This window comes from Citrus sinensis, chromosome 3, assembly GCF_022201045.2.
Source record: "Citrus sinensis cultivar Valencia sweet orange chromosome 3, DVS_A1.0, whole genome shotgun sequence".
NCBI classification, from domain to species: Eukaryota; Viridiplantae; Streptophyta; class Magnoliopsida; order Sapindales; family Rutaceae; genus Citrus; species Citrus sinensis.
The window spans coordinates 40,238,136-40,263,215 of NC_068558.1; the positions used below are offsets into that span (position 1 = coordinate 40,238,136).

The 25,080-nt window shown below is 32.2% G+C and overlaps 2 protein-coding genes across 2 annotated transcripts; both read left to right on the plus strand.

Annotated features, from left to right (window-relative positions):
- Positions 1-6,283: 6,283 nt before the first annotated feature.
- LOC102628917 (ricin B-like lectin EULS3) lies at positions 6,284-8,847 on the plus strand. The gene is made up of 4 exons (XM_006478988.3): positions 6,284-6,999; positions 7,299-7,421; positions 8,070-8,298; positions 8,533-8,847. Coding segments are annotated over exons 1-4 (990 nt in total). The 5' UTR covers positions 6,284-6,363; the 3' UTR covers positions 8,535-8,847.
- An 8,679-nt stretch (positions 8,848-17,526) lies between these two features.
- On the plus strand, positions 17,527-19,561 carry LOC102629183 (NAC domain-containing protein 87-like). The gene is made up of 3 exons (XM_006478989.4): positions 17,527-18,032; positions 18,168-18,466; positions 18,669-19,561. The coding sequence occupies exons 1-3, from the start codon at positions 17,840-17,842 to the stop codon at positions 19,338-19,340; spliced, it is 1,164 nt and encodes a 387-aa protein (XP_006479052.2). The 5' UTR covers positions 17,527-17,839; the 3' UTR covers positions 19,341-19,561.
- Positions 19,562-25,080: the final 5,519 nt, after the last annotated feature.

Sequence of the window (25,080 nt, forward strand, 5' to 3'; positions counted from 1 at the left end):
ATCTTTAAATATTAGGGTGTTTTTTTAATCCACTATCAAATTTCACTTAGCTCCTTACTTTATTTGTATTCAGAATATATTCATAACTATTAGGGTAGTTTCTACTTATATCCTTTTTTAATTTTATTTAACACCTTACACTCTTTTTACTTACTATTTCTAATAAATTATTATACTGCTAATTACAAAAATTTATTTTATTAATCCATTTAAATAATATTATTAGATATAAATAACAATAAAAAAATATTAATATATGCCGCACTCCAACTTCAACTAATTAAAACCAAAATCCATTGGCCTATTAATTTTCCCCGTTTGAATGAACCATTATAACTACGCAATCACTTGTCTATGCTTTACATATAGATAATCAAATTAGTAATAAAAATTGATGACAAAAACAAATGGTAATTCTATTCTAACCCCTATGAATCTGTAATTCTTAATTCTTCTTTTATTATAGTATAATACTAGTGAGTAAATTTGAAATTGATTATCGATCAAAAGAAAGAAGATACACAAACTAATTCATAGTTCTATTTTTGGTTGCCCCATTCTTTGCATAATATTGTTGCCAACTTGGTGTAGTAGTTGATGATCAAATTTAATTATCATAATTACTATTTTCTAATAATAATTATTATATCCATTAATTACTAAAATTTCTTTTATTAATAAATGTAAATAATATTAATAAATATATATTACAAGTGCTAAAATATAGAATCACTTTGCAACTCCCCATGTGTCCAGAATTATTACATAATATTATTTAAGAATAAATAAAATTAATCTTGTGGTGTATTTACTTACCGGATTGGAGAATCATAATCTAAAATCTGAATCATTGACAGTATTTACTTTACAAAATAGAGGCGAGAATCGGAATCAGAAACGAAATTACGGGACCTACACTATTTTGGGAATGGAAAATGGAAGATTGATTCCCAAGAGGAGGTTAGGAATCAATCTCCCATTCCTAGGGGTTCCAATTATACCTCCATTTCAAATTTTAAAATTCCCAAAAACCCTCCTTTTTTATAAAATTATAAATAGCAGAAAATAAAAAATAAAAACAAGAGTAGCAACAAATTCCTAACTCCTCGATTAAGCTCCAGTTGATCATCATTGCATCCAAAACCTCACTGTTGCTGACAAAATCAAGCACTGTTACCATCATCATTGGTCCGTCTCAGTTTATTGCATGTTTGATCTCCATTTGGGCCATCTCCGTCTCAGTTTCATGTATGTTTTATCTACCTTAGTTTTCATCACGTTTCATCTCCGGTTTCATCTTCGATAGCTATGGTTTTGCTTTGATGATGATGATGAGGTCGACGATGATGATTTGTTGTTGATGATGATGATTCTTATTTTAAAATTATTTTTGTTGATAATGATGATTGTTTTATTCTAATTTTGATATTTTGTTGATGATGGTGATTGATGATCTTTTTATTCTAATTTTGATATTTTGTTGATGATGGTGATTGATGATTTTTTATTCTGATTATGTTGATGACAATGATTCCAATTTTAATTTTTACTTTGTTGACGATGATGATTTTTTATTCTGATTCCAGTTGTATTGTTGATGATAATGACGATGATTTGTGATTCCAATTTTGTTGATGATAATAATTTCAATTTTAATTTTTTTAAATGAATTATTATTATTATTATTATTATTATTATTATTATTATTATTATTATTATTATTATTATTATTATTATTATTATTATTATTATTATGATGGTGATGATGATGATGATGATGATGATAAAAAGAATTGTTGTTGTTGTTGTTGTTGTTATTGTTATAATAAAAAGTATCATAATTAAATAATATTTTGAAAATAATGTAAATATTAATACTATATTATTAATGATTATTATTAATAATAATAATTTCTGAATAAATAATCACAATAACTAAATAAAAAATAATAATTATAACAATATTTAATTAAGGACTTTTTAGTAATTTATAACTATCTAACTCATTTTGATTTCGATTCTAAGACAAAGAAAATACATTAATGGAAATCTAGCTCATTTTGATTCTAATTTATACAGTTCAAGTAAATAACTTATTCTGATTTTCATTTCCTATCCTCATTCTAGCTCATTTTGATTCCTGCTCATTCTAATTCCAGCTTCATTCTGGTTTTCGTTTAATAAACATACCATTGATGCAGAGTCAAACTAGTATATGGCTACATGAAGAACTACATGATAAATCATACAAAACCTAGAAAAGACTATTGGCCTAATTTGTAAATATAATAATGAGCAGTACGTGATTACTAACAAAATCATGAGTTTAAAGCTCTAACAGTGGAGATTTAGATCTAAAATTAAAGCCTCCCGCCAAACCCACCTTTTTTCATCTATATATACATGCCAAAATGTTTGAGAAAAGACTTTTGGCCATCCTCTCATTAATAAGAGAAAATTAGAATTAGAATTTTACTAAATTCAAATAAACAAATCTAACAAGAGTGTCAAAGTGCTTTCCCCAAGTACATGTTCGAGTTAAATTAGTGGATAAATGAAGAATGATCAGGAATAAATAGTAGGTTTATTTAAATTATAAACGGGACTATTAAAGGATTTTGTATGCGTCATATACAATGATAAAAAAATTTAATACATATAATGTCAGTCCATGTTAGATAAAATATTTTACTAAATTATAGCTTGAAGTCTAATGCACCCATAAGATAAGAATATTTGAATTAAATAACATAATAAAAAATAGATTTATAAAAAAATATATAATAATTTTTGTAATAGAACTACTGGGGTTACATAATTTGTAATAGAAAAAGTACCATAATATTTATTAAAAAAAATTGTAAATAAATAGAGTGTAACGTGTTAAATGAAATTTGATAATAAATGTAAAAAAAAAAAATACCCTGATACTTAAATGTATATTGTAATTAAAAAGGAGTTTAAAGCTCTAAATTAAACATGTCAATGGTTTGGTCTCATAATAATAGAAAAGAGGGGGTATTGTGACATACGTGCAATATAGAGCAAAACATTTGTAGATATGAAATAGTATAAGGACATAAAAATGGTAAATGTGCCAATGGATGGAGGCAGAAATTAGTTTAATAATTATGAGGAGAAATTAAAATAAAAATGAGGGCAAGGGGGTTACATAAAAATTTACAGTGATGCAGTCACAACTCACAAAAGACAAAAGAAGTTTTATGGTGCCGGCGTCGCAGCATAACTGGACCCTTCGTGGTGGGTCTTGCTTGTCTACGTGAAAAAAAATTTCTAAGCATTTGTGGGATGGGAAATTGGGATCACAATGGCCATTAAAAATAATTGTGTCTCAATTCTCAAATGGGAATCATGATGTCTCAAATCGGTTAATTAATATAAATTAATTACTTTTAATTAATCGTGCGCCATTGTTCTTATCCTCCTTGGTTAATTAATTAATTAATTCATTCATTCATTCTTGTGATCAAAGCAGCCGCAGTGTTTTAATTGTTTAAGTCAGATTATTACAAGAAGATCATGCACGTGCATTCCCTTAAGAAGCATTTGAAGATCATTGGAGAAGGAAGTATACTTTCTTTTAATTTATCCTCACAACTAATTAATCGTTATAATAATAATAATGATGGCCATTTTCCCATGCACTTTTGTTTGGTATCCTTTCATTTGCGCAGTAAAGCTCACCAATTATTCTTTAACCGATAACAGGACAAAGAATCAAATGTTCTTTTCATTTTATTTTTTTTTTTTATTTTCCCTCTTTAACACCAAAAAAAAATAAAAGATTTGAGGAAATATAGAGTAACATGGTGGATATCAAAGAAAGATTCGTAAAAGAAGAAAGAAAAATAAGGAGTGAATAAAAAACAAGTAATGTTATTGGAACACTCTTTAAGATTTTTTTTTTTTTTCTAATGTTAACGATGATAATTGATGGAATCGATGAGATTAGGATCTAGTTAATTAATTAATTAATTAATTAAGCAGCTTAAAGCAATTACTGATACGTCCACCAAATTACGTGGCAAGATTTGAGAGCACCTCGCATGCAGCCATGAGCTCAAAACAGTAGTGAAATTTCTGGTGGGCATATTAGTGATAGTGTATGGTTTTAACCTTCAGAATTCAAAATAATTTTACTTCAGCCCCTTACTCATTGTAATTTTTTGACAACATATAAAGGCATCTCCTACGTTGTGTTCTTATTATTTGTGTTATATATCAATTCGTGATAGAGTATGTTTGAGATTTAATTATTATAATATATTTTATTTATTAGTTACCATTAATCATCCACTTACTTGAGTTTTACTCAAGAAGTGCTCAGACACAGATCACGAGAGAGTCTAAATTCTTGAATCTTACCAAATTATATAATTATTTAATTTTGAAAAAAACTATTAAATAACAAAAAAACTTTTATGACTTTATCCGAATAGGAAAAAATCTTAATGAGGAGTAAACATTAGGACGAAGCTAATATCACTAATAAATATACTTATTTTCTAAATTATAAAATTTAATCATTTTATTCGTTTTGAAACATAAAGACATACATGTCAAATAAAAATATTTAAAATATGTTTCATTTATAAAATCAAACAAAATGCCATTTACATTTCGACATGACAATATTAAAAAAAAAAGAAGATAAATATGTCATTCAAATTTTTATATTAAGACCCATTCAGACTTCAGTCAAGAGAATAAATAAGTCTTGACTATCATTTTGATTTTAATTCGTGACACAACCAAATTATATATGAAATCAAACTAATTATTATAGTAATACTATCGACAAATAAGAAAGATTGAAGAATCAAATTCGTTTTACGTAACATGAGCAACTGATTTACGGTAGAGACTTGTGAGAGTGTTATCAAGATTGTATGGGCCAGCTGTTTGGGCCAGCCCACAAGATCTCATGGTTCCATTTATCGTTTGCATGTTTTATTATTTTATAGACTCCATACAAGTTTTGAAAAATTTAATCAATAAATTTGATATTAAATTTGTGTATTTATTTTAATTGAAGCATCACACACCCTGACCCGGTTGTTAAAATAAGAGTGGGTGGGTTAGATTAATTGGAGAGAAAACGACACGTGGGAGATTAATGGAGTGGGTGTTTGCCAAATGGCATTTAAAAGATCAGAGATGCTTACACGACTCCCAGTGAGGTGGTTTCTTATTTCTTCTGATTCTCACCAAATAGTCCCTAGGATTATGATTTTATTATAATTTAAGAAAAAATAATTAATCAGTCATAAAAGAAAAAAAAGATTGCAGAAGTTTGATGGGTGCTCTATTTTTTTTAATTTCACAGTATTTTCAAAAACATTGTTTATCAAATACGTTTTGTACAATTGATTATTTTTATTTCGAAAACAAACTATTTTATAAGTTAAAGGTACGAGTTCGAACTTGTTGAATGAGTATGAGAAAATTAGGTTATTATTATTATTATTATTATTATGGTGCTGATAATTTCAAAAAACACACACATATTTTATAAGTTGCAACAATTCTTCTAAACTAGCACTTACTAGATTTTACTAAAATAGGATCAATTGGTAATATTATAACTTTTAAAATAGTTACCGTCAGCTGTATTGTAATATAATCAATCGTGAAAAATATCAGTTTAGTGTTTGATAAATATAATTGTTAAAATATTGTTAGAATACAATTGACTAAAATATATATAATATCAAAGGAAATATACTTCAACGCATATGCAAACATGTATGTTTAATATTTTCATATGCATATATGACAATTGATAAATTTAAAAATTAGTATTTTTACTTTATTACTTTTTTTTCTCGAGTTAATTCTTCTTCGTCGTTGTCGTCATAATAATAATAATAATAATAATAATAATAATAATAATAAATTCAATAATTTTTATGTAAAACTTTATAACTCATAAAATCATATATTTATCCCTTCCTAAGGTATATAAAAAATCCTTTTGCACCAATACTTTAGAAGTGTAGCATTACTCGAACTAAATTTAAGTGTAGTAGCACCAAAACGAATTTAATTGGTTGCTTATAATAAATATATGTAGTTAAAACAGTCACAGTTTTAACAAATGTTATTATCTAATCATAAAACTTTCTATTGTTGTATTTTTTAAATTTTGTTTTCAAAAATTTAAATTAAGAAATAGGCTACGGAAAATTTGTGATGTTTTAAAATGGTTAAAAGGTAATTTTACCCAAAAGAAGGAAAAAGGTGAAAGAAAAAGCTCCAAGCATATAATTGTTTGTAGCAAGAAAGAATCCCAAATTACTGATACTGAGAGTAGAAGCAGAGTCCAAAAAAAGAACAGCGACGATGGAGTTCCCCTTCGGCCACCACCACCGTCGCGATCCTGAAGAAGATGAACGACGAGAACGCCCGCCACCTTACTTCGGCCAGCCTCCGCCGCCGCCGCCGCCGTATTATCAAGAAAACGAGTATGCTGCACCACCCCCACCGCGCCCTGTGCCGCCACCATACTATCAAGAACCTGAATTTTCATCGCCACCACCTCCGCCCCGGCCGTATCATCAAGAATCACATGTGAGTCACGTGCATCACTCCACTGATCGGCCCGAAGGATTCGGCTCTTTCAACTATCAGCAACCACCACCACCAGAGCCAACACACGTGCGCCACGTGTATCACGCTAGTCATGATAAACCAGAAGGACTCGGTTTTTTCAACTACCAGCAATCGCCGCCGCCGCCACCAGCAGCAGCGTCGGGAGCGGTACATGTGAGCCATGTTTCTCATGAGAAAACTGAGACTGGCCATCACCATTCTTTTCTGCATCATCACTCTCACTCTGGCTCTGGCCCTGCCCCTTTCCCTGCTCTCTCTGGGAAGCCTACTGTTAGATTCTTTTGTAAGGCCGAGCCTAATTTCTCGCTCACCATTAGAAATGGGAAGGTGCTTCTTGCTCCATCTGATCCCTCCGATCAGTTTCAGGTGAGTATTTATTTTCTATTTTGTTTACCCGTTTACAGTTGTTGTTGCGCTGCTCTAAGTATTTAACTTGATCTGGGTTCTGTTGTTTCCTTTTTGAAAAAGTTAAAAATTATTTTTTCCCCCAAGAAATATTGAATATTGTAGATGATTTTATTATATTATTGCCCACTTGTGTTTTAATAATAATTTCACTTAAATCTGCCATTAGTGCTACGGACTTTTTTTTCCCCCTCTGTTTTCAGGGTTTCTTGCCTCTTAGTCTTATGTGTTTATTGCTTTGGTTTTTGTTGTTGTTGCAGCACTGGTACAAGGACGAGAGGCTCAGCACTCGAGTGAAGGATGAGGAGGGCTTTCCCTGCTTTGCTCTCGTTAACAAAGCTACTGGTCAGGCTGTGAAGCACTCCATTGGAGCCACTCATCCTGTAAGGATTCTATGAAATTTTTTAAGTGATTGGAAGTTTATTTGATGTAAAATTTCAAGCATTATGTCTTTCTTTGTTGTTAATTTCACATACTGATATAAATCAACATGTATTGACTCAAATGTCGCTGCTGCTGCTAATTTGGTTTTGTTTGAAAATTAGCATGTTCTTCTGAATCTGTATTTTAATATTAGGATGCAGCAATTTGTTGCATCCAGGCATATTGTTTATGACCTATGGGCAATATCTACTGGCAAAGAATCCAAACAACTTACATGACCGAAATGTAAGATGTTAGTTCTGGTATGCCGGTGAAGAGAAGGCTGAATAAGGGTAACATTTAGACTATAATGGAAGGCTATCTCTGTGGAATTCACGCCCACTCAATGACTTGCTAACGAGTCAAATTAAACTTTGCATTTTCGAGCTCATTTGAGGAACAAGGATATTTCCAATTCAATACTACATGTAACTGGAATAGATATGCATCTTAATGGCAAATTTTGCATGTTGGTTTCACGTTTTAGACATGGTTACCTTCTTGTCAATCAGGATTTTTCCCTTCATTTATTTGATATTTGATTTAGTTTCTTTTAATTATAGATAATGTTAATATGCCAACATAAAACTTTGATAATATGTCTGCAGGTGCAGCTGATACCTTATAATCCAGATGTTCTGGATGAGTCTGTACTGTGGACAGAGAGCAAGGACATAGGGGATGGTTACAGAGCTGTAAGAATGGTCAATAACATTCGCCTGAATGTAGATGCTTTTCATGGTGATAAGAAATCTGGTGGTGTCCGTGATGGCACCACCATTGTGCTTTGGGAATGGAACAAGGGAGATAACCAGCGATGGAGGATTGTCCCCTACTGTAAGTCTTTCATCAGTCGAAACACAAAGAAATATAGAATTCCTACCATATCTTTCTTATTTTCAGGTTGCATCATTTGATACTTTTAAAACCAATAATGGAATTTCAATATAAATTAGTCTAGGTATATGTAGTTTGGGAAGATGAAGCCTTACTTTCTCTGCTTCGAGTGTCCCATCAACTCACAGAACTGTTCTTAATTCTTTTTTGGTCTTTTGATGGTTATATGTGCAGGATTGTGGCATCGGTACTGTCATCTATTGGAGCTGTATTGTATTGCGCTTGCAGAAGTATATGTGAGGACTGAGGAGGATTGTTTTCCATTCTCCATTGAGTGGTTTGTGTATTGTGTTCATGATGATTTTCGTTGATACCTGTTGAGGCACACTGCTTATTCTCGCTGTGGTTCGTGTATTCCGTCTATTGAGTGAGCGTCTTGATGTGTCATTAAAACTTAATTAACTACTGTTACTTTCATTATTCATTATCTATGGTGTGGAATTATAATGAATGCGTATGATAAGTGATACCAATCCACTAATGGATTAAGTCCAGGTGTTCCCATGTGATTTTCATGGCCATCCATAGCATGCACTGAATTCGGGTCACGATGACATGTGTTTTCCTTTTAAAAGCTGTAATGTCATTGATTACGATAAATGATGTGTATACAGAAATATGGGACGTAGTATTGTCGAATGACTGTACTACAAGTCTACGAAGATTTTTTGTCTACAAGTCTACATAGTTTTTTTATTCTTCGTTAGCTAGCAAATGATTTGGCAAGGTTGTGACTTGGGGGTTCAAGTTGAGATTTATAAAAAGAAAAGGTCAGATGGAAGCTAAATTTACTCTTCTTGATTTACATGAAGCCACTGCAATCTCTTGGTTCCGGCTCACCTCTTTCTCTCCGAAGAATAATCTTGAACTAGTGAAGATTTCAGAAATCAAACATTTCTCTATTATAATAATCATCTAGTAGTAGTACTCTTTTAAAAAGAAAAAAAAAAAAAAACTACAGTGGATTACAACTGAGGCTAGAGAACTTAAACAAATACAGACATGATGATGATGATGTCAAAATATCAAACCAATCCCATGGCAGCAGCCACCCTCCCTACGACCAGTCACAATCGTGGTACCATGAAGACAGTGGAAACACCCGGGGTCCACCCCTCTCAATATGGAGGAGGGGCACCAGCCCACCCCCATTCAGTGGGCCACGGGACTACTCGTCACGGATACAACTCTAGTAGAGGATACAGTGTAACTCTACTAGAGCCATGAATGATAGCCGCGGATATAGTGTAACACCAACGTCGCTTGGGACCCACGATAGTGGCAAATACAGTGTAGGACTCATGATGTCGCATGGAACCCATTGTCGTGGCGGGTATAATGCGGGACCGACATTGAATGGGACACGCGGCGGCAGCGGATACAACGCAGCACCGATCGCATGAGACCCCATGGTAGCAATTATGGAAATAATCAACCTAAACACAATAACACCTCATCTAATAAAACCAACTTGTAAGATCTTTTGCAACAAAGATCCCTGCTGATTCATCGGATATGACCCTGTTTGTTTGTTAATTAAGAATGAGGATTTTATTTCACTGCATCACATCAATCTTTAGAGCTCAGGTTTCATAGCAAGGTCCTGAGTTAAAACGTTACTCTTCAACAGCATTGGTACAAAGATCAGAGGTGCAGCACAAAAGTAAAGGATTCAGAAGGCTGCCCCCGCGTTGCTATGGTTAACAAAGCTACTAATATGGCCATGAAGCACGGCAAAGGCCCCACAGAACCCGTAAGATCACTTCATAGCATCTCTAAGTGACTTCAACTAAAAAGTCGAAATTGAAGTAAATTAATTCATTTAAGGAGTTCCAAATTCGTTTGTGCGTGCAGGTCAGGCTGGAGCCATATGATCCAAGCGATGAAAAGGATGTGACATTGCTGTGGACACAGAGCCAGGACTTTGGGGATGGTTACAGAACAATAAGGATGGGACTGATGGCAGTGGCGGATACAATGCACCACCTACATCGCATGGAATCCGCAGTGGATATCGCATGTTAGCCGCGGTCGCGGTGGATACAGATCACCACTAGTGTCGCATGGGACTCACGACAGTGGCAAATACAGTGGAAGACCAACTTCGCATGCGGCCTACGACGACTTCTGATATAGTGCGGCACCGACGCCTCATGGGACCCACGATAGTTGAAAATACAGTGTAGGACCGATGTCGCACGGGGCCCATTGTTGTTGTGGATGCAAAGCAGGACCGACATTGGAGGGGACACGCGGCGGCAGCGGATACAATGCAGCACCGATGTCGCATGGGACCCACGGTAGCAGTCGCGGAAATAATCAACCTGAGCACAATGACACCTCATCTAATAAACCAACTTGTAAGATCTTTTGCAAGAAAGAGCCCTGGTTTCTCTCTAGGTGGTAAAGACAAGGCTGTGATTCTCACACCCGCTGATTCATCAGATATGACCCAGTTTGTTTGTTCATTAAGAATAAGGGTTTGATTTCACTCCATCACATTAATCTTTCGAGCTCAGGTTACATAATTGAATTGTAACGTTACTCGCCTGCGGCAGTGGTACAAAGATGAGAGGTAGTACAGCACAAAAATAAAGGAAAGGATTCAGAGTGCTGTCCCTGCTTTGCTCTGGTTAACAAAGCTCCTAATATGGCCATGGAGCACGGCAAAGGCCCCACAGAACCTGCAAGATCACTTCATAACTCACAACATCTCTAATTGACTTAATTAAAAAGTCGAAATTAAAAGTAATTAGTTCATTTAAGGAGTGCCAAATTCGTGGGTGCATGCAGGTGAGGCTGGAGCCGTATGATCCAAGTGATGGAAACTGGAAAGGATGTGACGTTCCTTGTGGACACAACAATAAAGATGGTGATTGGTGAATAATATTAAGCTCAGTGCTGATGCTTTTCATGGGGACCAACGTATTGAAGATGGCACTAAGATTGTTTTGTGGGAGTCAGTGGACCAACCAGCTTTGGAAAATCATCAGCCACCTTTAAGGATTTTTGGAAATTTCGGACAGAAAAACAATTCCTTTTTTTTTTTTTTTGTTGTTGCTTGAAACCTTATAACTTCACAATTTTGCTTTAAACCTTGTAACTTCTAAAAAGTAATGAAACACTAACACATCTAAATATTTGAAGGTCGGAGGAACTGAGAAAGGGGAACATAAGCGAAGAAACCATTTTTTGGAATCTTGATTTGTTTTCATATGGTTGTATAAATATAATATGCTCACAATATAAAACAAACAATGATGAATCCGGAAAGGCTAAATCCAAGGCCCAGAAGAGAAATGATATGAGGAATTGTGGACTGGATGGTACATTTTTATTTAGAACAGAAAGAGCCTTGGCCCTTTTACAAATCATCACCAGCTGGCTATATGTAAGGAGTGGAGCTTTTAACACCCTCCTAAATTTCTTATTACACCCATAATAGTAAATCTCATAAGTTTGCAAAAATAAATATTTTTAACTACAATTTAAAATGAAATTTCATTCAAGTGTTTAATTGAATTCCTATTTAAAATAAGAAATGAATTAGTTTGTCTTTAGTTGTTGAAGTAATTTCAATTAAAAAGGAGTTTTACAAGAAAAATTTGAAGGGCGTCGCTGTTCAACTCATATTTAAGTCGAACTAAATCCACATTCAAATTCATTTCAATAATAATTATTAAAAAAAATACACACCGATTTTGACCAAATGCAAGATGATACACATAATTTACATAGAATTAGATCGTAAGATTAAGGTTGTCAAAAGTAAGGACAGAGTCACGATTGAAAAATTGGAGGGTTGGAAGTCATAAGGGTATACTTTTAAGCGTCAAAACTGAACAAGTGCGCATATATTTGAGAGCAAATATTATATTATTTAAATTATTGGGGTTGAATTAATACCGATTTAAAGCATTAGAGTTTTAGGTAAACAACTAATATTTAAAGGTGTAATCATATTAATTCGTGATCAAGGTCATTCAGAAAAGTGTTTTACTGCATGTAATTTTACATATTACCGCATCATAACGTATTACATTTAAGATGATGTATGTAATGTGCATGACTTATTTTGTAGGTTCTAGAAAAACGAAAATGAACTTATAAATTAAGAAATAATTCAGTATAGGCTTTGGAAATTTTCTTTGACAAGTTATCAGAATTTCCGTTTTTTTTTTTTTTTTGGGTTTTTGGGTTGTAATAAGGACAAAGACACACCCGTCACATTAATTGGCCATTTGGGTTGCTTTCTCTTACTGTTAAGTCTGTTAATTTATGGTTAGAGCAGTTAGTTGTAATAATTTTATTGGATTATATATGTCATTAAAAATAAATTTCAAAGAAAAAAGAGACAGAGAGAAATTGGGGAAGGTTAGCCTGGAAAGAGATCTTGATTCAAAAACCCCACCAAACATTAAAGAAAAAGTCAATGTAATTGACTTTTAATGAATCAAATCCCATACTCATTAAATTAGTAATTAAAAAATGAGATTAGAAAAGGTTATCTTAATCAAGGTGACATGTGAGTCTGTGACCGCAGCCTCTTACACCTTCTATTATGTGTCTCAATGCCAGCCAACTGTCGCAACCCATGAAACAATGCCTTGGTAGTCCATAAATTAAAATCTCTATGAGTTAGATTATTTTACAACATCATACAATACACTCACTATGATTTTCTTTTTCTTTTTTCTTATATATATTCTAATTATTTAGAAGTTATAATACTACAATCTCATATCTAACTTCAAGATTCGAAATTGAGTGACCAATTAAATAAAACTACTTAAAATATACTATGTCAAACGTTCTATGGACAACCAACTATGGTAATACGACTACTAATTTTTTATTATTTATGTAACATTTTTTTATAAACTATGATACAATTTAATTTCGTAGAACTTTCTATTATACAATTCTCAATTTTTTTGGGTTAAAATATAAACCTTTTCGCATTTTATGGAAGCGCACGGATGTAACGATGCAGCTGCAACTGCACCATAGCACAGCCCGGGTTGTATTTGGAAGAAAGTATGAATTTGCATTATTTAATTAAGGAGGGAGAGATTAAGATTTAAGTTTTGCCAATGAAGAAAAAAAAGAAAGGGGTTTTAAATGGGTTCAAAAGATAGCCATTGATGGCGATACTCTGAAATTTGGGATTATAATATTTGCCAAATTGCCATGAATTATGGGTAAAGTTTTGATATGACATCATGGTGTGTTGATCTTATCTTATGGCTCAAATTGAGAGGGAGATTCGATCACTTTGTAGTTCCAGCCCCACTAAATTAAAAACTAAGAAAAGAATCATCATTTTTTTGTCTGATTACCACTTTTAAAAAATTATTTCAAATTAATCGGTACCCTTGCGAAAGGCCATTTTCATTATTGAAATACTATATATTATTTTCATTCTCAAATTTGCACTTTAATTTGACTAATCAATTAATTGGCTAGATTATTAACGTGGGATCCTACAAGTTACAACTTCATACCCTTTTAACAAGTTGTAACATAAATAAAGGTTTGAGATATATCGACTAATTGCAAAATAATGCAATGATTGTTATCTCATAAAATTAAAATATGCCGTCAATAGCCCCCTCCTACACTCTTGCATGTATTGATTTGTATTCAATAAGAATCTCATGGGCTAATATTCAAGTGTAGTCTCAAATAATTGCTTATGTAATTGATGTGAATGTAGTGTCAATTTAACAAGAAAAGGAAATGAGAAATCAAAAATAATCACGATACTATCCCTTTATGAAGATTAGTATGAGGAAACTAAACTAAATCATTCTAATCAATAATTTAACTTAAATTGATTGATTTTGTTTGATTTCAATTATTACGATAATTCGGACGAGTTTCGTTTAAACTTAAATACTAGCCTAGTTGATCTAGTTGAATAAATTGAGATATTGTTATTCATGAAGTCAATCTACATAAAATCTGACTTAAAATTTTAGTTGATATCTAATTATCTATTTTTTTTTTATAAAAAAAAGTAAAAATAATTCGAATTCATTTAATCTTGCAAAAAGTCGAAAACCATTCATTATTAAGATGGATTTTGCTTGTAAGTCCCTGGGAAATATTCTAAAAAATAAACCGGAAATTAAGGAGGTGATCGCCTGCATCGCGCACACAAATTAAGCAAGTAGGTAGACCAATAAAAGTAGAGCATCAGCAGAAGCCGTGATGAGGCGTCCCCTATCGTCACCAGCCGTCAGCCAGCAATATGATTCGCTCTGCTTTGCTTGGCAGTTTCGTTTCAAAAATATTGGCCAGAAAGTCAACAGTTATTAAGTTAAAGAATTAGGAAGATGAAGAAGAAGGAGAAGAAGCGGACGGGGAAGAAGAAGTGTTGCCCCAGCTGAAGCATTCCAATTTCGATCCCCCACCCGGGCACCCAAGTGGGGTCCACGCGTTATTCCGCATTAATAAAATTATTACTTATTATAATAATAATTATTTTTTTTTGGCCTTTTTAGGCAGATGTATTTTTTAAACCCCGTATATTACGTTCAATTTCTACACTCTTCAATAAAATAAAAGGAGTGAAAATGGTGAGGCGGAAGGATCGGACCGCGGTGATGTTGACACGTAGAATGAGCTGAGCCGAAAAGCAAGATCTGAGTCAGCACAGCGGCGCCTGACATGTCAACACGTGGGGCGGGGACCACCTCACAACATCTGACTTGATTTTTTGATTAGTTTAGGTGACGATCTGTTGTTGATTCGGGGAAGCCGTGTGTACAAATTTATTTTTAGGCGCAGCTCTGTGGGCAAAAGCCCATTAGACCAGAGAGGCAGGGAGTTAGTAAACACTGAACGAAGATTTTCTTCGAGTCGGCGCCGGAATGTTTTAACTTTTTGCAACTGCCTCCGCGTTAGTTTGGTTTTGTCCGTCATTCACTTGGAAACATGCAACATTTTTTTTTTTTTTTTTTTTTTTTTGCGGTGACCAGTTTGGCCACCATACATGCTTCCTCTAGTACTGATTATATCTTGAATTATCGGAACCACCCATTAGTTAGCTGTTCTATATATACTGCTTGCTTTCTGCGTATGAAAACGAATCTAAGTCTCCACTAATTGTGTTGTATATAGCAGTCACATGAGCTAAATAAAATCATCCAAGTGGATACATAAGCTGGACACCATTTCATTGAATTAGATTTTTTTTTTTTTTTTGGGCTAAAGATAAGACTAAGTTTTAATCCCCTACCTCCCTTAAGTTTTGACTCAGTTGGTCAGATCTAACCCCATATTGTCATTCATAAGGATTTTAGCTAGTGGTGTAATATACAAAGCACTAAAAGTAGTCAAATTTCCATGATAAATATATTTATTTCAATTTATGATACCCATTCAAATATTTAGACAGACAATAAGCTAGATTTATTTTTAAATATTTAGCAAGAAGAAATTGACTTGCATAATGCATAAGGGAATAATAATACACTAGTGAAAAGGAATATGATGTACGACTAAAAAAAATCGAGTATAAACATGGCGATATAAATGTTATGAAATCTATCATTTCAGGAGAGCTAACACGTCTGATTGAAAATTTAATGCAACTGAATTTTCATATTTGCATCATAATCAATCGCTCTTGGAGGTGCATCTTAGGAATTAGAATTTGCAGAGTGATTTGGTTTGAACTTTGAAGACAACAAACTTCAGAGGGGTTGCAACATATTAAATAAAAGAAACTAAAAAAAAAAAAAAAAAAGACACTCGAAAGTTTCTAACAAAGGAAGATACCATAATTTAAAAAAAAAAAAATCAAGAGAGAGAGAAAATTTATACCATTTATTGCACACTTTAATTATTTTATATTGGACAATAAAATGGTTGCTTGAAAAAATCAAATTCAAAGCACCTGCCAAAGAATTGCACATGCAAAATATTTCCAACCCATCATAAAAAACACTAATTGCTCTCCGTCACATGTATTTATTTGGCAAATAAAAGTAGTTAAAAAGGAGACCGTCTTTCAAATCGATGTAAACAATGCGCCAAATTTTACCTCAAATATTCACTTTTTTTTTGTTTTCTACTTTTTCAATGATATGGGAACGAACGAACAGAATATCGGATCTTTCTTTTTTTTTTTTTTTTTTTCAAAAGTGAAGACCTGAATGTGCAATAAAACGAGTGAGCTATAGCTGGCAATTTTTTTCGCCTAAAACTTCATTTGGAAAAATTCACTTGGTTTTTTTTTATTTCTCTCCTCCCTTTTTTTTTCATTGCCTTTTGACTTTTTGGGGGCTTCTAACAGTTTCCTATAAATTCCGTTCATTTGTAGCGTCTACTTTGCATTTGCCTAGAATTATCCCCCCATTATCTAATTCAAATTCCAATTGCATACCGAGTCATGTACTTATAGTATAATGGTGCGTGCATACATATTTTATTTTTATTTTTTTTATTAATATTAATTGTAACCACTGAGTATGCATAATTATAAATGAAGTAGCTAGCTGCCCTTGCCGAACTAATAGAATTCCAAATTGACCAAATTCATCTTTGGATTACTGAAATCCATGTAGCACAGTGTCAACTTTTTTTTTTTTTTAAAAAAAAAAACAAACAAGGGCTTTGAATGAGAAGTTTTTATAAAACTAATAAAATAAAAATATACGACAAAAATAGTAAATTCGAGGCACATGGTGAATAACCATTCAACAATGATTGTGCGAAAAATGAACTATTATTAATCAAATCTTAACGAGTTAGTAAAGTTAAACGCCTCTTGATTAAAATAAAAAGAAATTGTGAAAATGAAGATTAATTACAGGAAGATGGAATCATAGAACATGCAATGAAATTGATTTTTTTTTTTTTTTAAAAAAAAAGTGTTAGGTTTATAAGCCGATAAATTAAAAGTCATTACTTTAATGTGAAAAGAGTATGAAAACATGGGTCCACAAAGCCAGCATAGAAACTTTTTCTTTTTACCATAATTTTTTTTAATTTTATTTTTTTGGCCCTTTCTTTATCTCACACGTTCATTTTCAAACAGGTAGATAGGATATAGCTAAGGAGCCCCACACCAATTATAAAAACCATACAATAAAATAAAAATTTAATTAATAATTGAAAGAAAGTCTCTGTCCTATGGCGCTATAATTTCTCTCTCTCTTCCCTCTGAAGGCTTCCCTCAGAAGTGCCTTGCAGCCTACGGATCTTCAACAAGCAAAAATTAAAACGAGCTTAGTTCTTCTACAATAAGCTCCTCTATTTAAGCCCTCTTTTTCCCCCTTGCTTTTCTTTCTTTTAACTGCTTTCTCTTATCTCCTTCTTCTTGTTCTTTTAATATTTTGAGCTCTTGTGTGAATACATATTACAAGGGCTTGCTAGTTTGCTACAGCTAACCAGCTTTCCTAGTCTTAGCTTATTAATTGTTTCTCCTTCATCCGTCCCGTGTGGGGATTTATAATTATTTTAGTTTCAAGAAATGGAGGAAGCCGTAGTTGATCACCACAATCATCGTCAAGGAGTGATAGATTTGCCACCCGGGTTTCGCTTCCACCCAACGGACGAAGAGATCATAACTCATTATCTCACGGAAAAGGTCATGAACACAAGCTTCTCTGCATGCGCTATCGGTGAAGTTGATTTGAACAAGTCTGAGCCATGGGATTTGCCCAGTAAGCTAGCTATGGCTACCCCTTTTTCTTTCTTGCTTTCTTTTCTATAAAATCTATTTTCTTGTTTTCTTATGAGGTAAATTCTATTGCTGAATATATATATATATATGTATGTGTGTGTGTGTGTATATGTAGGTAAAGCGAAGATGGGGGAGAAGGAATTTTATTTCTTTTGTCAGAGAGACCGGAAATATCCAACGGGTATGAGAACAAACCGAGCAACGGAGGCCGGATACTGGAAGGCGACCGGCAAAGATAAAGAGATTTACAAAGGAAATAAAGGCGGCGTCGGTGGTGGCGGCCTTGTTGGTATGAAGAAGACTCTTGTTTTTTACAAAGGAAGAGCTCCTAAAGGTGAAAAAACCAATTGGGTCATGCACGAATATAGACTTGAAGGCAAATTCTCTTACTACAATCTCCCCAAGGCTGCTAAGGTAATTACTTATTTCTTTGATTACTATTATTACTATTAAACTTTTCAACATCTTTTTACTTCTTCTTTTTTTTTTTTCTTGATTTTCTTTTTTCTACCTTTTCCGTCGGTTGAGATTGATCTTTCATGGGGCCTCTTTTTGCGTTAAGGAATATATGTGTATTTCTTTTTCTTTCTAATTTTTTTTCCGGTTTGTTTTACAGGATGAATGGGTGGTTTGTAGGGTTTTTCACAAGAACATAGGAGGAGGAATTAAAAAGATTCCAATTCCAGGGCTGCCAATGAACTCATCTTTTGGTGATGACTTTTTTGCTAATTATGCTTCGCTTCCACCACTAATGGATCCTCCTGGTTCTTCGAGCTTCGGAAATGGTGGCCATCAAAATGAGTTCAAACCCATGAACACAGCATCCACTTCATCAAGATCTTACAATATCCCCGCAGACAATCAAAATTTCCTTCAGCCTCATCAAATTCCAATCCAAAATCAAATCTTCTCCTATCACCAAAACAATAATAACCCGAATCCAGGCTACTTGCACCAGGGAACAATACGGACTAGCACGGGTGCAATCTCGAGCTTGATGGGTGCCGGCTTTGAGGGAAATGGTGATGATCAGGCCATTTTAAGAGCGTTAGCAAGCACATCTCACCATCATCAGCAGCATAATTTGGAGAGCAGCAGCCACTGCAAAGTTGAGCAGTTTTCATCTAACCAATCCATGATCAGCCGCTCACAAGACACCGGCCTCAGCACTGACATGAACACTACTACCGAAATTTCATCTGTTGTTTCGAAGCAAGATAACAAGTCTTATGATCAGGACCTCGATGCGACATCTATTGCTGAATTGGATAGCTTTTGGGACTACTGATGATACTTGGAAAATTAATTTAAGTTTGCAGCAGCTCTCCTGTTTTTTCGTAAATTTTTAGGATGTATGGTTTCAATTAAGTTAGCTAGCTAGCTAATTGATGATCACAATTTATGTGCTATAGTTTGGATTCTGAACTTAATACCTGTAAAGAGATTATTCATGCATGGTGTCAAGAAATTTGCAGATTGCAATTTGATTGATTAATTACTTAGTAGATACATATATGTATACACCACTCACTGTACATCTGTTAGTTCTTCTTCTTCTTAATAATATATTACTGCTAATTTCTTCTTTTTCTTTTGTTTAATTTCTTTATTGCTATTTTTTCATGCAATTTGCTTTATTACCATTTCGTCAGTAAGTTAGCTATACTATCAACTTCATGATTTTGAAAAATATAATTATTTATCCAAAGTGTGAAAAGATATATGGGATAAGGGGAAAAAAAGAAAATCATATTGTATACATAAACCGTTTCTTGTACTCCTCTCTTGTTCAAGAGGAATTAATTATCGAAAATAAAATTGGTATTAAAGAAAAGTGGATTGTACACTCGAATGAGTTAACCTCCTTAGTTGAGATTAATTAACTATTGGATCATGAATCATGTGCGTCATTCCCTGAATCCATGGAGAAGAGATGCGTTGCGTTCTCTCTTTGAGAATTAATTCAAAGTATTTTAGACAAAGTGACAATAACAGGGACATAGCTAGCGAGCCAGGTTTCTTGAACAAGGCTTAATTTTCTGTCCGGAAGAAACTTAATTGGTTATATTCACATGTGCCTAAGCTTTAGCCATATTCAAGTACATGTTTCTAGATATATGTTTAATTCGTACAGAAGAAGCTGCCGCTGCCACAATTAATGAACTCGGATCTAGATATATGCCAAAGAAATCACAAAATAGGAATTCATATATCTATTAAGCCATAGTTGAAGCTGGCTTGTATCAGCAAGGAGTCTCTTTCGTTGCAGAAGCCGAGAATGATTTTCAGAACCCAGATAGAATGATTTTATAAGATTGGATATCAATTGTAAATCAAACAAAAGGGTAAAGGGTTTGAACAACAAACAACTGTGGGCAAAGTTCTTATCATGATAACAAACATCATTGTTTAGAGATGAGATTGGTGATGATAGAAAGTTGGCGGGTCCATATCAGTCTATCCATGGTGGCTGTTGATCAATTTGATGAATTTGAATAATGAGGTTAATTTTTTAAGGAAACAGGAAAATAAAAAAGATAAAAAAACCAATAAAGCTGATAACAGAAAACAGCAAAATAGGTGCAAGTTGAAGGGAAAAGCACACGCCACTGAGTTAATGGGATCGGTTATTGTAATTGTAAGAGAAGAAATGGATGGAAATTGAATTATTCTTTTGATTGATTGATAGATCATGTGAATATGTGGTGTGTGTGTTTGGCAGTAAATTTATGAACTTTCTATTCAAAGCAAAGCTTCCTCTCTTTTTTTTTCAGACTTGCAGGAAAGCCAACCGCCTTTTATGGGCATACCCTTTTGGCTCCATGTTTTGTTGCAGCAAGGAATATGTTGCAACAAGATACTGATGATAATTAATTAATTAATTAATTAATTAAACCAGACTTAAATATATAATTTTTAAAATGACAAGCAGCTGAGAAAACAAAGCACGAGCATATATATTCTTCCTAATCTAATTTCCCTGATTTGTTGCATGAAAACATGGCGGCAGCAGCCAATAGCCAGCCTCCACCGCTTTGATTATTATCGTTTTTTGGTTTTGCGTTTTCTGCCGCGTACGAAAACAATGCTTCATTCGCTGCTGCTGCAGCCTGCTGCTGCTGTGTTTTCATCACCTCACTGTCATTACAAATTTAGACAAAATTTTACAAATCCGCGTTTAATTAATTACTTCCTCACCGCGTTCGCCGACTAGTTGTCCCATCCACAATTCCACTCAATCATTATTATATTCCTCCCTCTGCATGTGTCAGTCGGGTTTTTACTTTTCGTTTCCATTCACTTTTATTCATTAATTCCCTTTGCTTCTGGTAATGTTTGTAAATTACTGCCTGCCTAGTTTTTTTTTTCTTTTTTCTTTCTTTCTTTTTTTTAAATACAAATATTTTATTAATTCTTCGGGATAAAGTTATGATACAACAATGATGTTTATTATTCTATTTGATTCCTTACAAAAAAAGTTACAAAAAAATGTTCCTTGTCCTCTCGTCAACCTAGCTATTTAACATTCATGATTATGTATTAGGGTATACCAGTTGGAATTAAAACTTAATATTGAGTTAAGCTTTTGTCGAGTACTGAATTAATGGTTGGAATTATTCTTATTTTTTTATCTTTTTATTTATCTTTTCTAGCAATCTGAATCTTTATCCATAGTAGTTGACCGAGGATTAATTAGAAAAGAAATAGATTAGCTCATTTTTATTTTTTATTACTATTTTTAGCTTTATGAATTTCCCACATAATTATTTTTTTAATTTTTTTTTTACTTTATATTTAAAAGATAAGCTTTAGAAAATTGAATACTTATCATAAAAAGTAGTTGTGATGACTACAATATACCCTAGTTACCGCACTGGAGGAGCACCTTTAAATGATCAGTTTTTATTGATTTCTTTTAATTTTCTGATCATTTGACAATGCATAGACAATAGAGAAGCGGGTGATTTGGTTGAACGTTGATAAAAAAAAAAAAAAAAAAAAAAAACTACCTCCCATTCATTCCAATAAATACAAAATTAATTGATTCCTATAATTTTTTCCCAAAAAAAATCATATGTATTTGACTTTGTATCAAATTAAAGGTTTTATTTGGAGCTGGAAAACAAATTTATCGGCTATCGATTGTCTTCGTTAGCTCCAATTATCTAAGGTTAGTTATATATATAAATATATATACATCTCTTTTATTATATATTTCTTTAGTAGAATTATTAGTCTACAAAAAATTAATCTTTAAAACTTAGGTGGCGTTTGTTTTTTTGTCTGAAATCTGAATAGACCTGAATTAGTCTGAATTCTGAATAGATCTGAATGTCTGAATCTGAATAACATGTTTGTTTTTTCGTCTGAATCTCGGAAAATAAGTATTAAGTTGTTTGTTTTTTTCAACTGAAAAAGCTGAAAATATGTACTTTTACTTTTGTATCCTTATTAAATTTAAAAGTCAAATAAATAATATATTAAATACCACAATATTTTAACATTTATAAGTAAAACTATATTCAAGTGAATACATAATTATTTTAGAATTTTTATATATAAAATACCATAAATTTTAAATTTTATCGTATATAATATAAGAAAGAAAAACAAGGATATTTTTGTGGGATAAATGTCTATGGGTGAGTTTTGAGATAGACATGAAAAATAAATTATAAAACATGGATATTTTTGACATTAGTAAGTAATTGACTTAATTCAAATTTCTCCATTAAGTAAAAAGCTAAAAAAATTTGCTTATTTTATTAAGTCAAAATTATCTAAAAAGTTTCATTAAGTTATAAAAACAAACACCTCTAATTAACTTAATTAATTAAGTTAAGTCACTTTAAGTCATTAAGTTAAAAAACAAACGCCACCTTACTCTTCTGAGTCATTTAATCTAGCTAGACACGCAACTTTGAAGACAAAAACTGCTAAAAATATTTAAAAAAGGAATCTTCAAATAAAGAGTTAAATAATCAATGTATTAAAAACCACGATTATTTATTTATTTATTTATCTTTTTAGTCATTTTTTGTTTAAAAAAAATCATATTCTTAATTTTTACAATTGTTCTTTTAATCTAGACAAGCTCTCGAGAAAAATTTGTACTGGTTCCATTGTTCCAATACTCACATTTGTTTATTACGAAAAATTGTAATATAAAAGAGAACGTGAAAATCAATTTTAAAAACTATACATTTTTAATAATTATAATTTGATATCACTAGAAAAGTTGTATGATATGTGCATGAATCATGACCCACAAACATGTTATTATTCATTGTATAATAAACACGTATTAATCATTCTCATACCAAATTAAGTTGCTATCAAGAATGAGTCCTTCACTGCAAATTAATCATGAGAAATTTTACAAAACAATGACCTCTAATCTAAATTAAATCTTTAACCCAGCTAACCAAATTATTATTATTATTATTTAACGCTAAAATAAAAATTAAAGTAAATATTTTTTTTTTACTTTTTAAGTTAATTTGGTAGCTTTAATTTTTTTTTAGATAATTATTAGCAAGACACCAGGGCATTAAATAGCTTTAAATTAGCTAGTACTAATTTATTTATAAATAATGATTAGAAAGAATGTTGCAATGGCACGAAAAAATAATCATGGTTTTTAGATTGATAATTATTGATCAATTTGCTCATTAATTTTATAGTAATGTTAAAAGAAAAATAAGGGCGAAATTGTCATGTCTTTAATAGTGTGAGTGTTTTGAGGTATTTTTTTTTTAAATATAGAGACTAAACAGATGCTTAACTCAAAGTATAAGGTTAGAATATTAGATTATATTTGCATATAATATAACAACCGACCCATGAGTTGTCACCCATAACAATTCAATTATTTCACATACTGTAATTTGTAGTCTTTCTGTGATAATTCAAGGGTTGTTGTATACCATGACCTATAATAATAATAATAATAATAATACCAACAAAAAAAAGAAGAAGAAAATCATACCGTAATTATTGATATTTCCCACTTAATAATAATATTCCTTCTTCTAGATGTTGTATGATATGTCTCGAGCTACGCCATACAATAGTTTATGCATACTTAGAAGACTAGACTAGAAATTTTCTAAGTAAATGGGAAACTTCTTAGAAGTTTACAAGATTGGTCATTTTTCTCTTTTAACCTTTTTCATAATTGTGATCAGCGGCTACAATGATTTGAATTATTTTTTAGATATGCATACATATTTCTGCACAGTGTGCATTAAATAAAAGGGCAATGCTTTATGACTTTTCGACAAGAATATTAACTGTTTCCTTTCTTTTTTTTTTCAAAAGTTCATTTGGATAGAATCTAATTAAAAGTTAGGATTTGCTTGTGTCCTCTTGTTGAAATGTACATGCATGACCGTTTATATTTATTTATTTATTAATAAATTTCACATTTAATTCTTTTATAAAGTAACAACTTTTTATTTTAACTTTTCATTTAATCGATCGATCAGGTACGATTACGTTAACATCAATTAACTAAGATATACTTATCGAGTATTTAATAGTTTAAGAGACTTAATCTGTTTATTAGATGATAATTTTATGCAAATTCAACAGAGGCTCTTAAATTACTTATTTGATGTTTCGTTCGTTCAATAAATGAATATCACGCTACTTAAAAATGGAATCACTTATATTACAAGAGAACAATCAAAACCATCATGTTACGTTGTTTCAACAAATATATCATTTCTATCGCTCTATGTTTCAAAACCGCTTTTCTAAAAAATAATATTAAAATTTCTGTTTGTCTTTTACTATTCATCACTATAAATTTTTTCTTAGTGAATAGTAGATTTTACCACATCAAGAGATGAACTAGTAAATGATTATACAACAAAAAAGGGGTTAAAAATAACATTTTCTAACGGTAAAGGGGTATAAATTTCGAAAAATAACAATTACATGGAGCGTTGATAAATTTCTTCCTTAGAATATTTACTTCAAATGTGTAGCACTATTTTAAGATTAAATATTTAAATATTATAGTA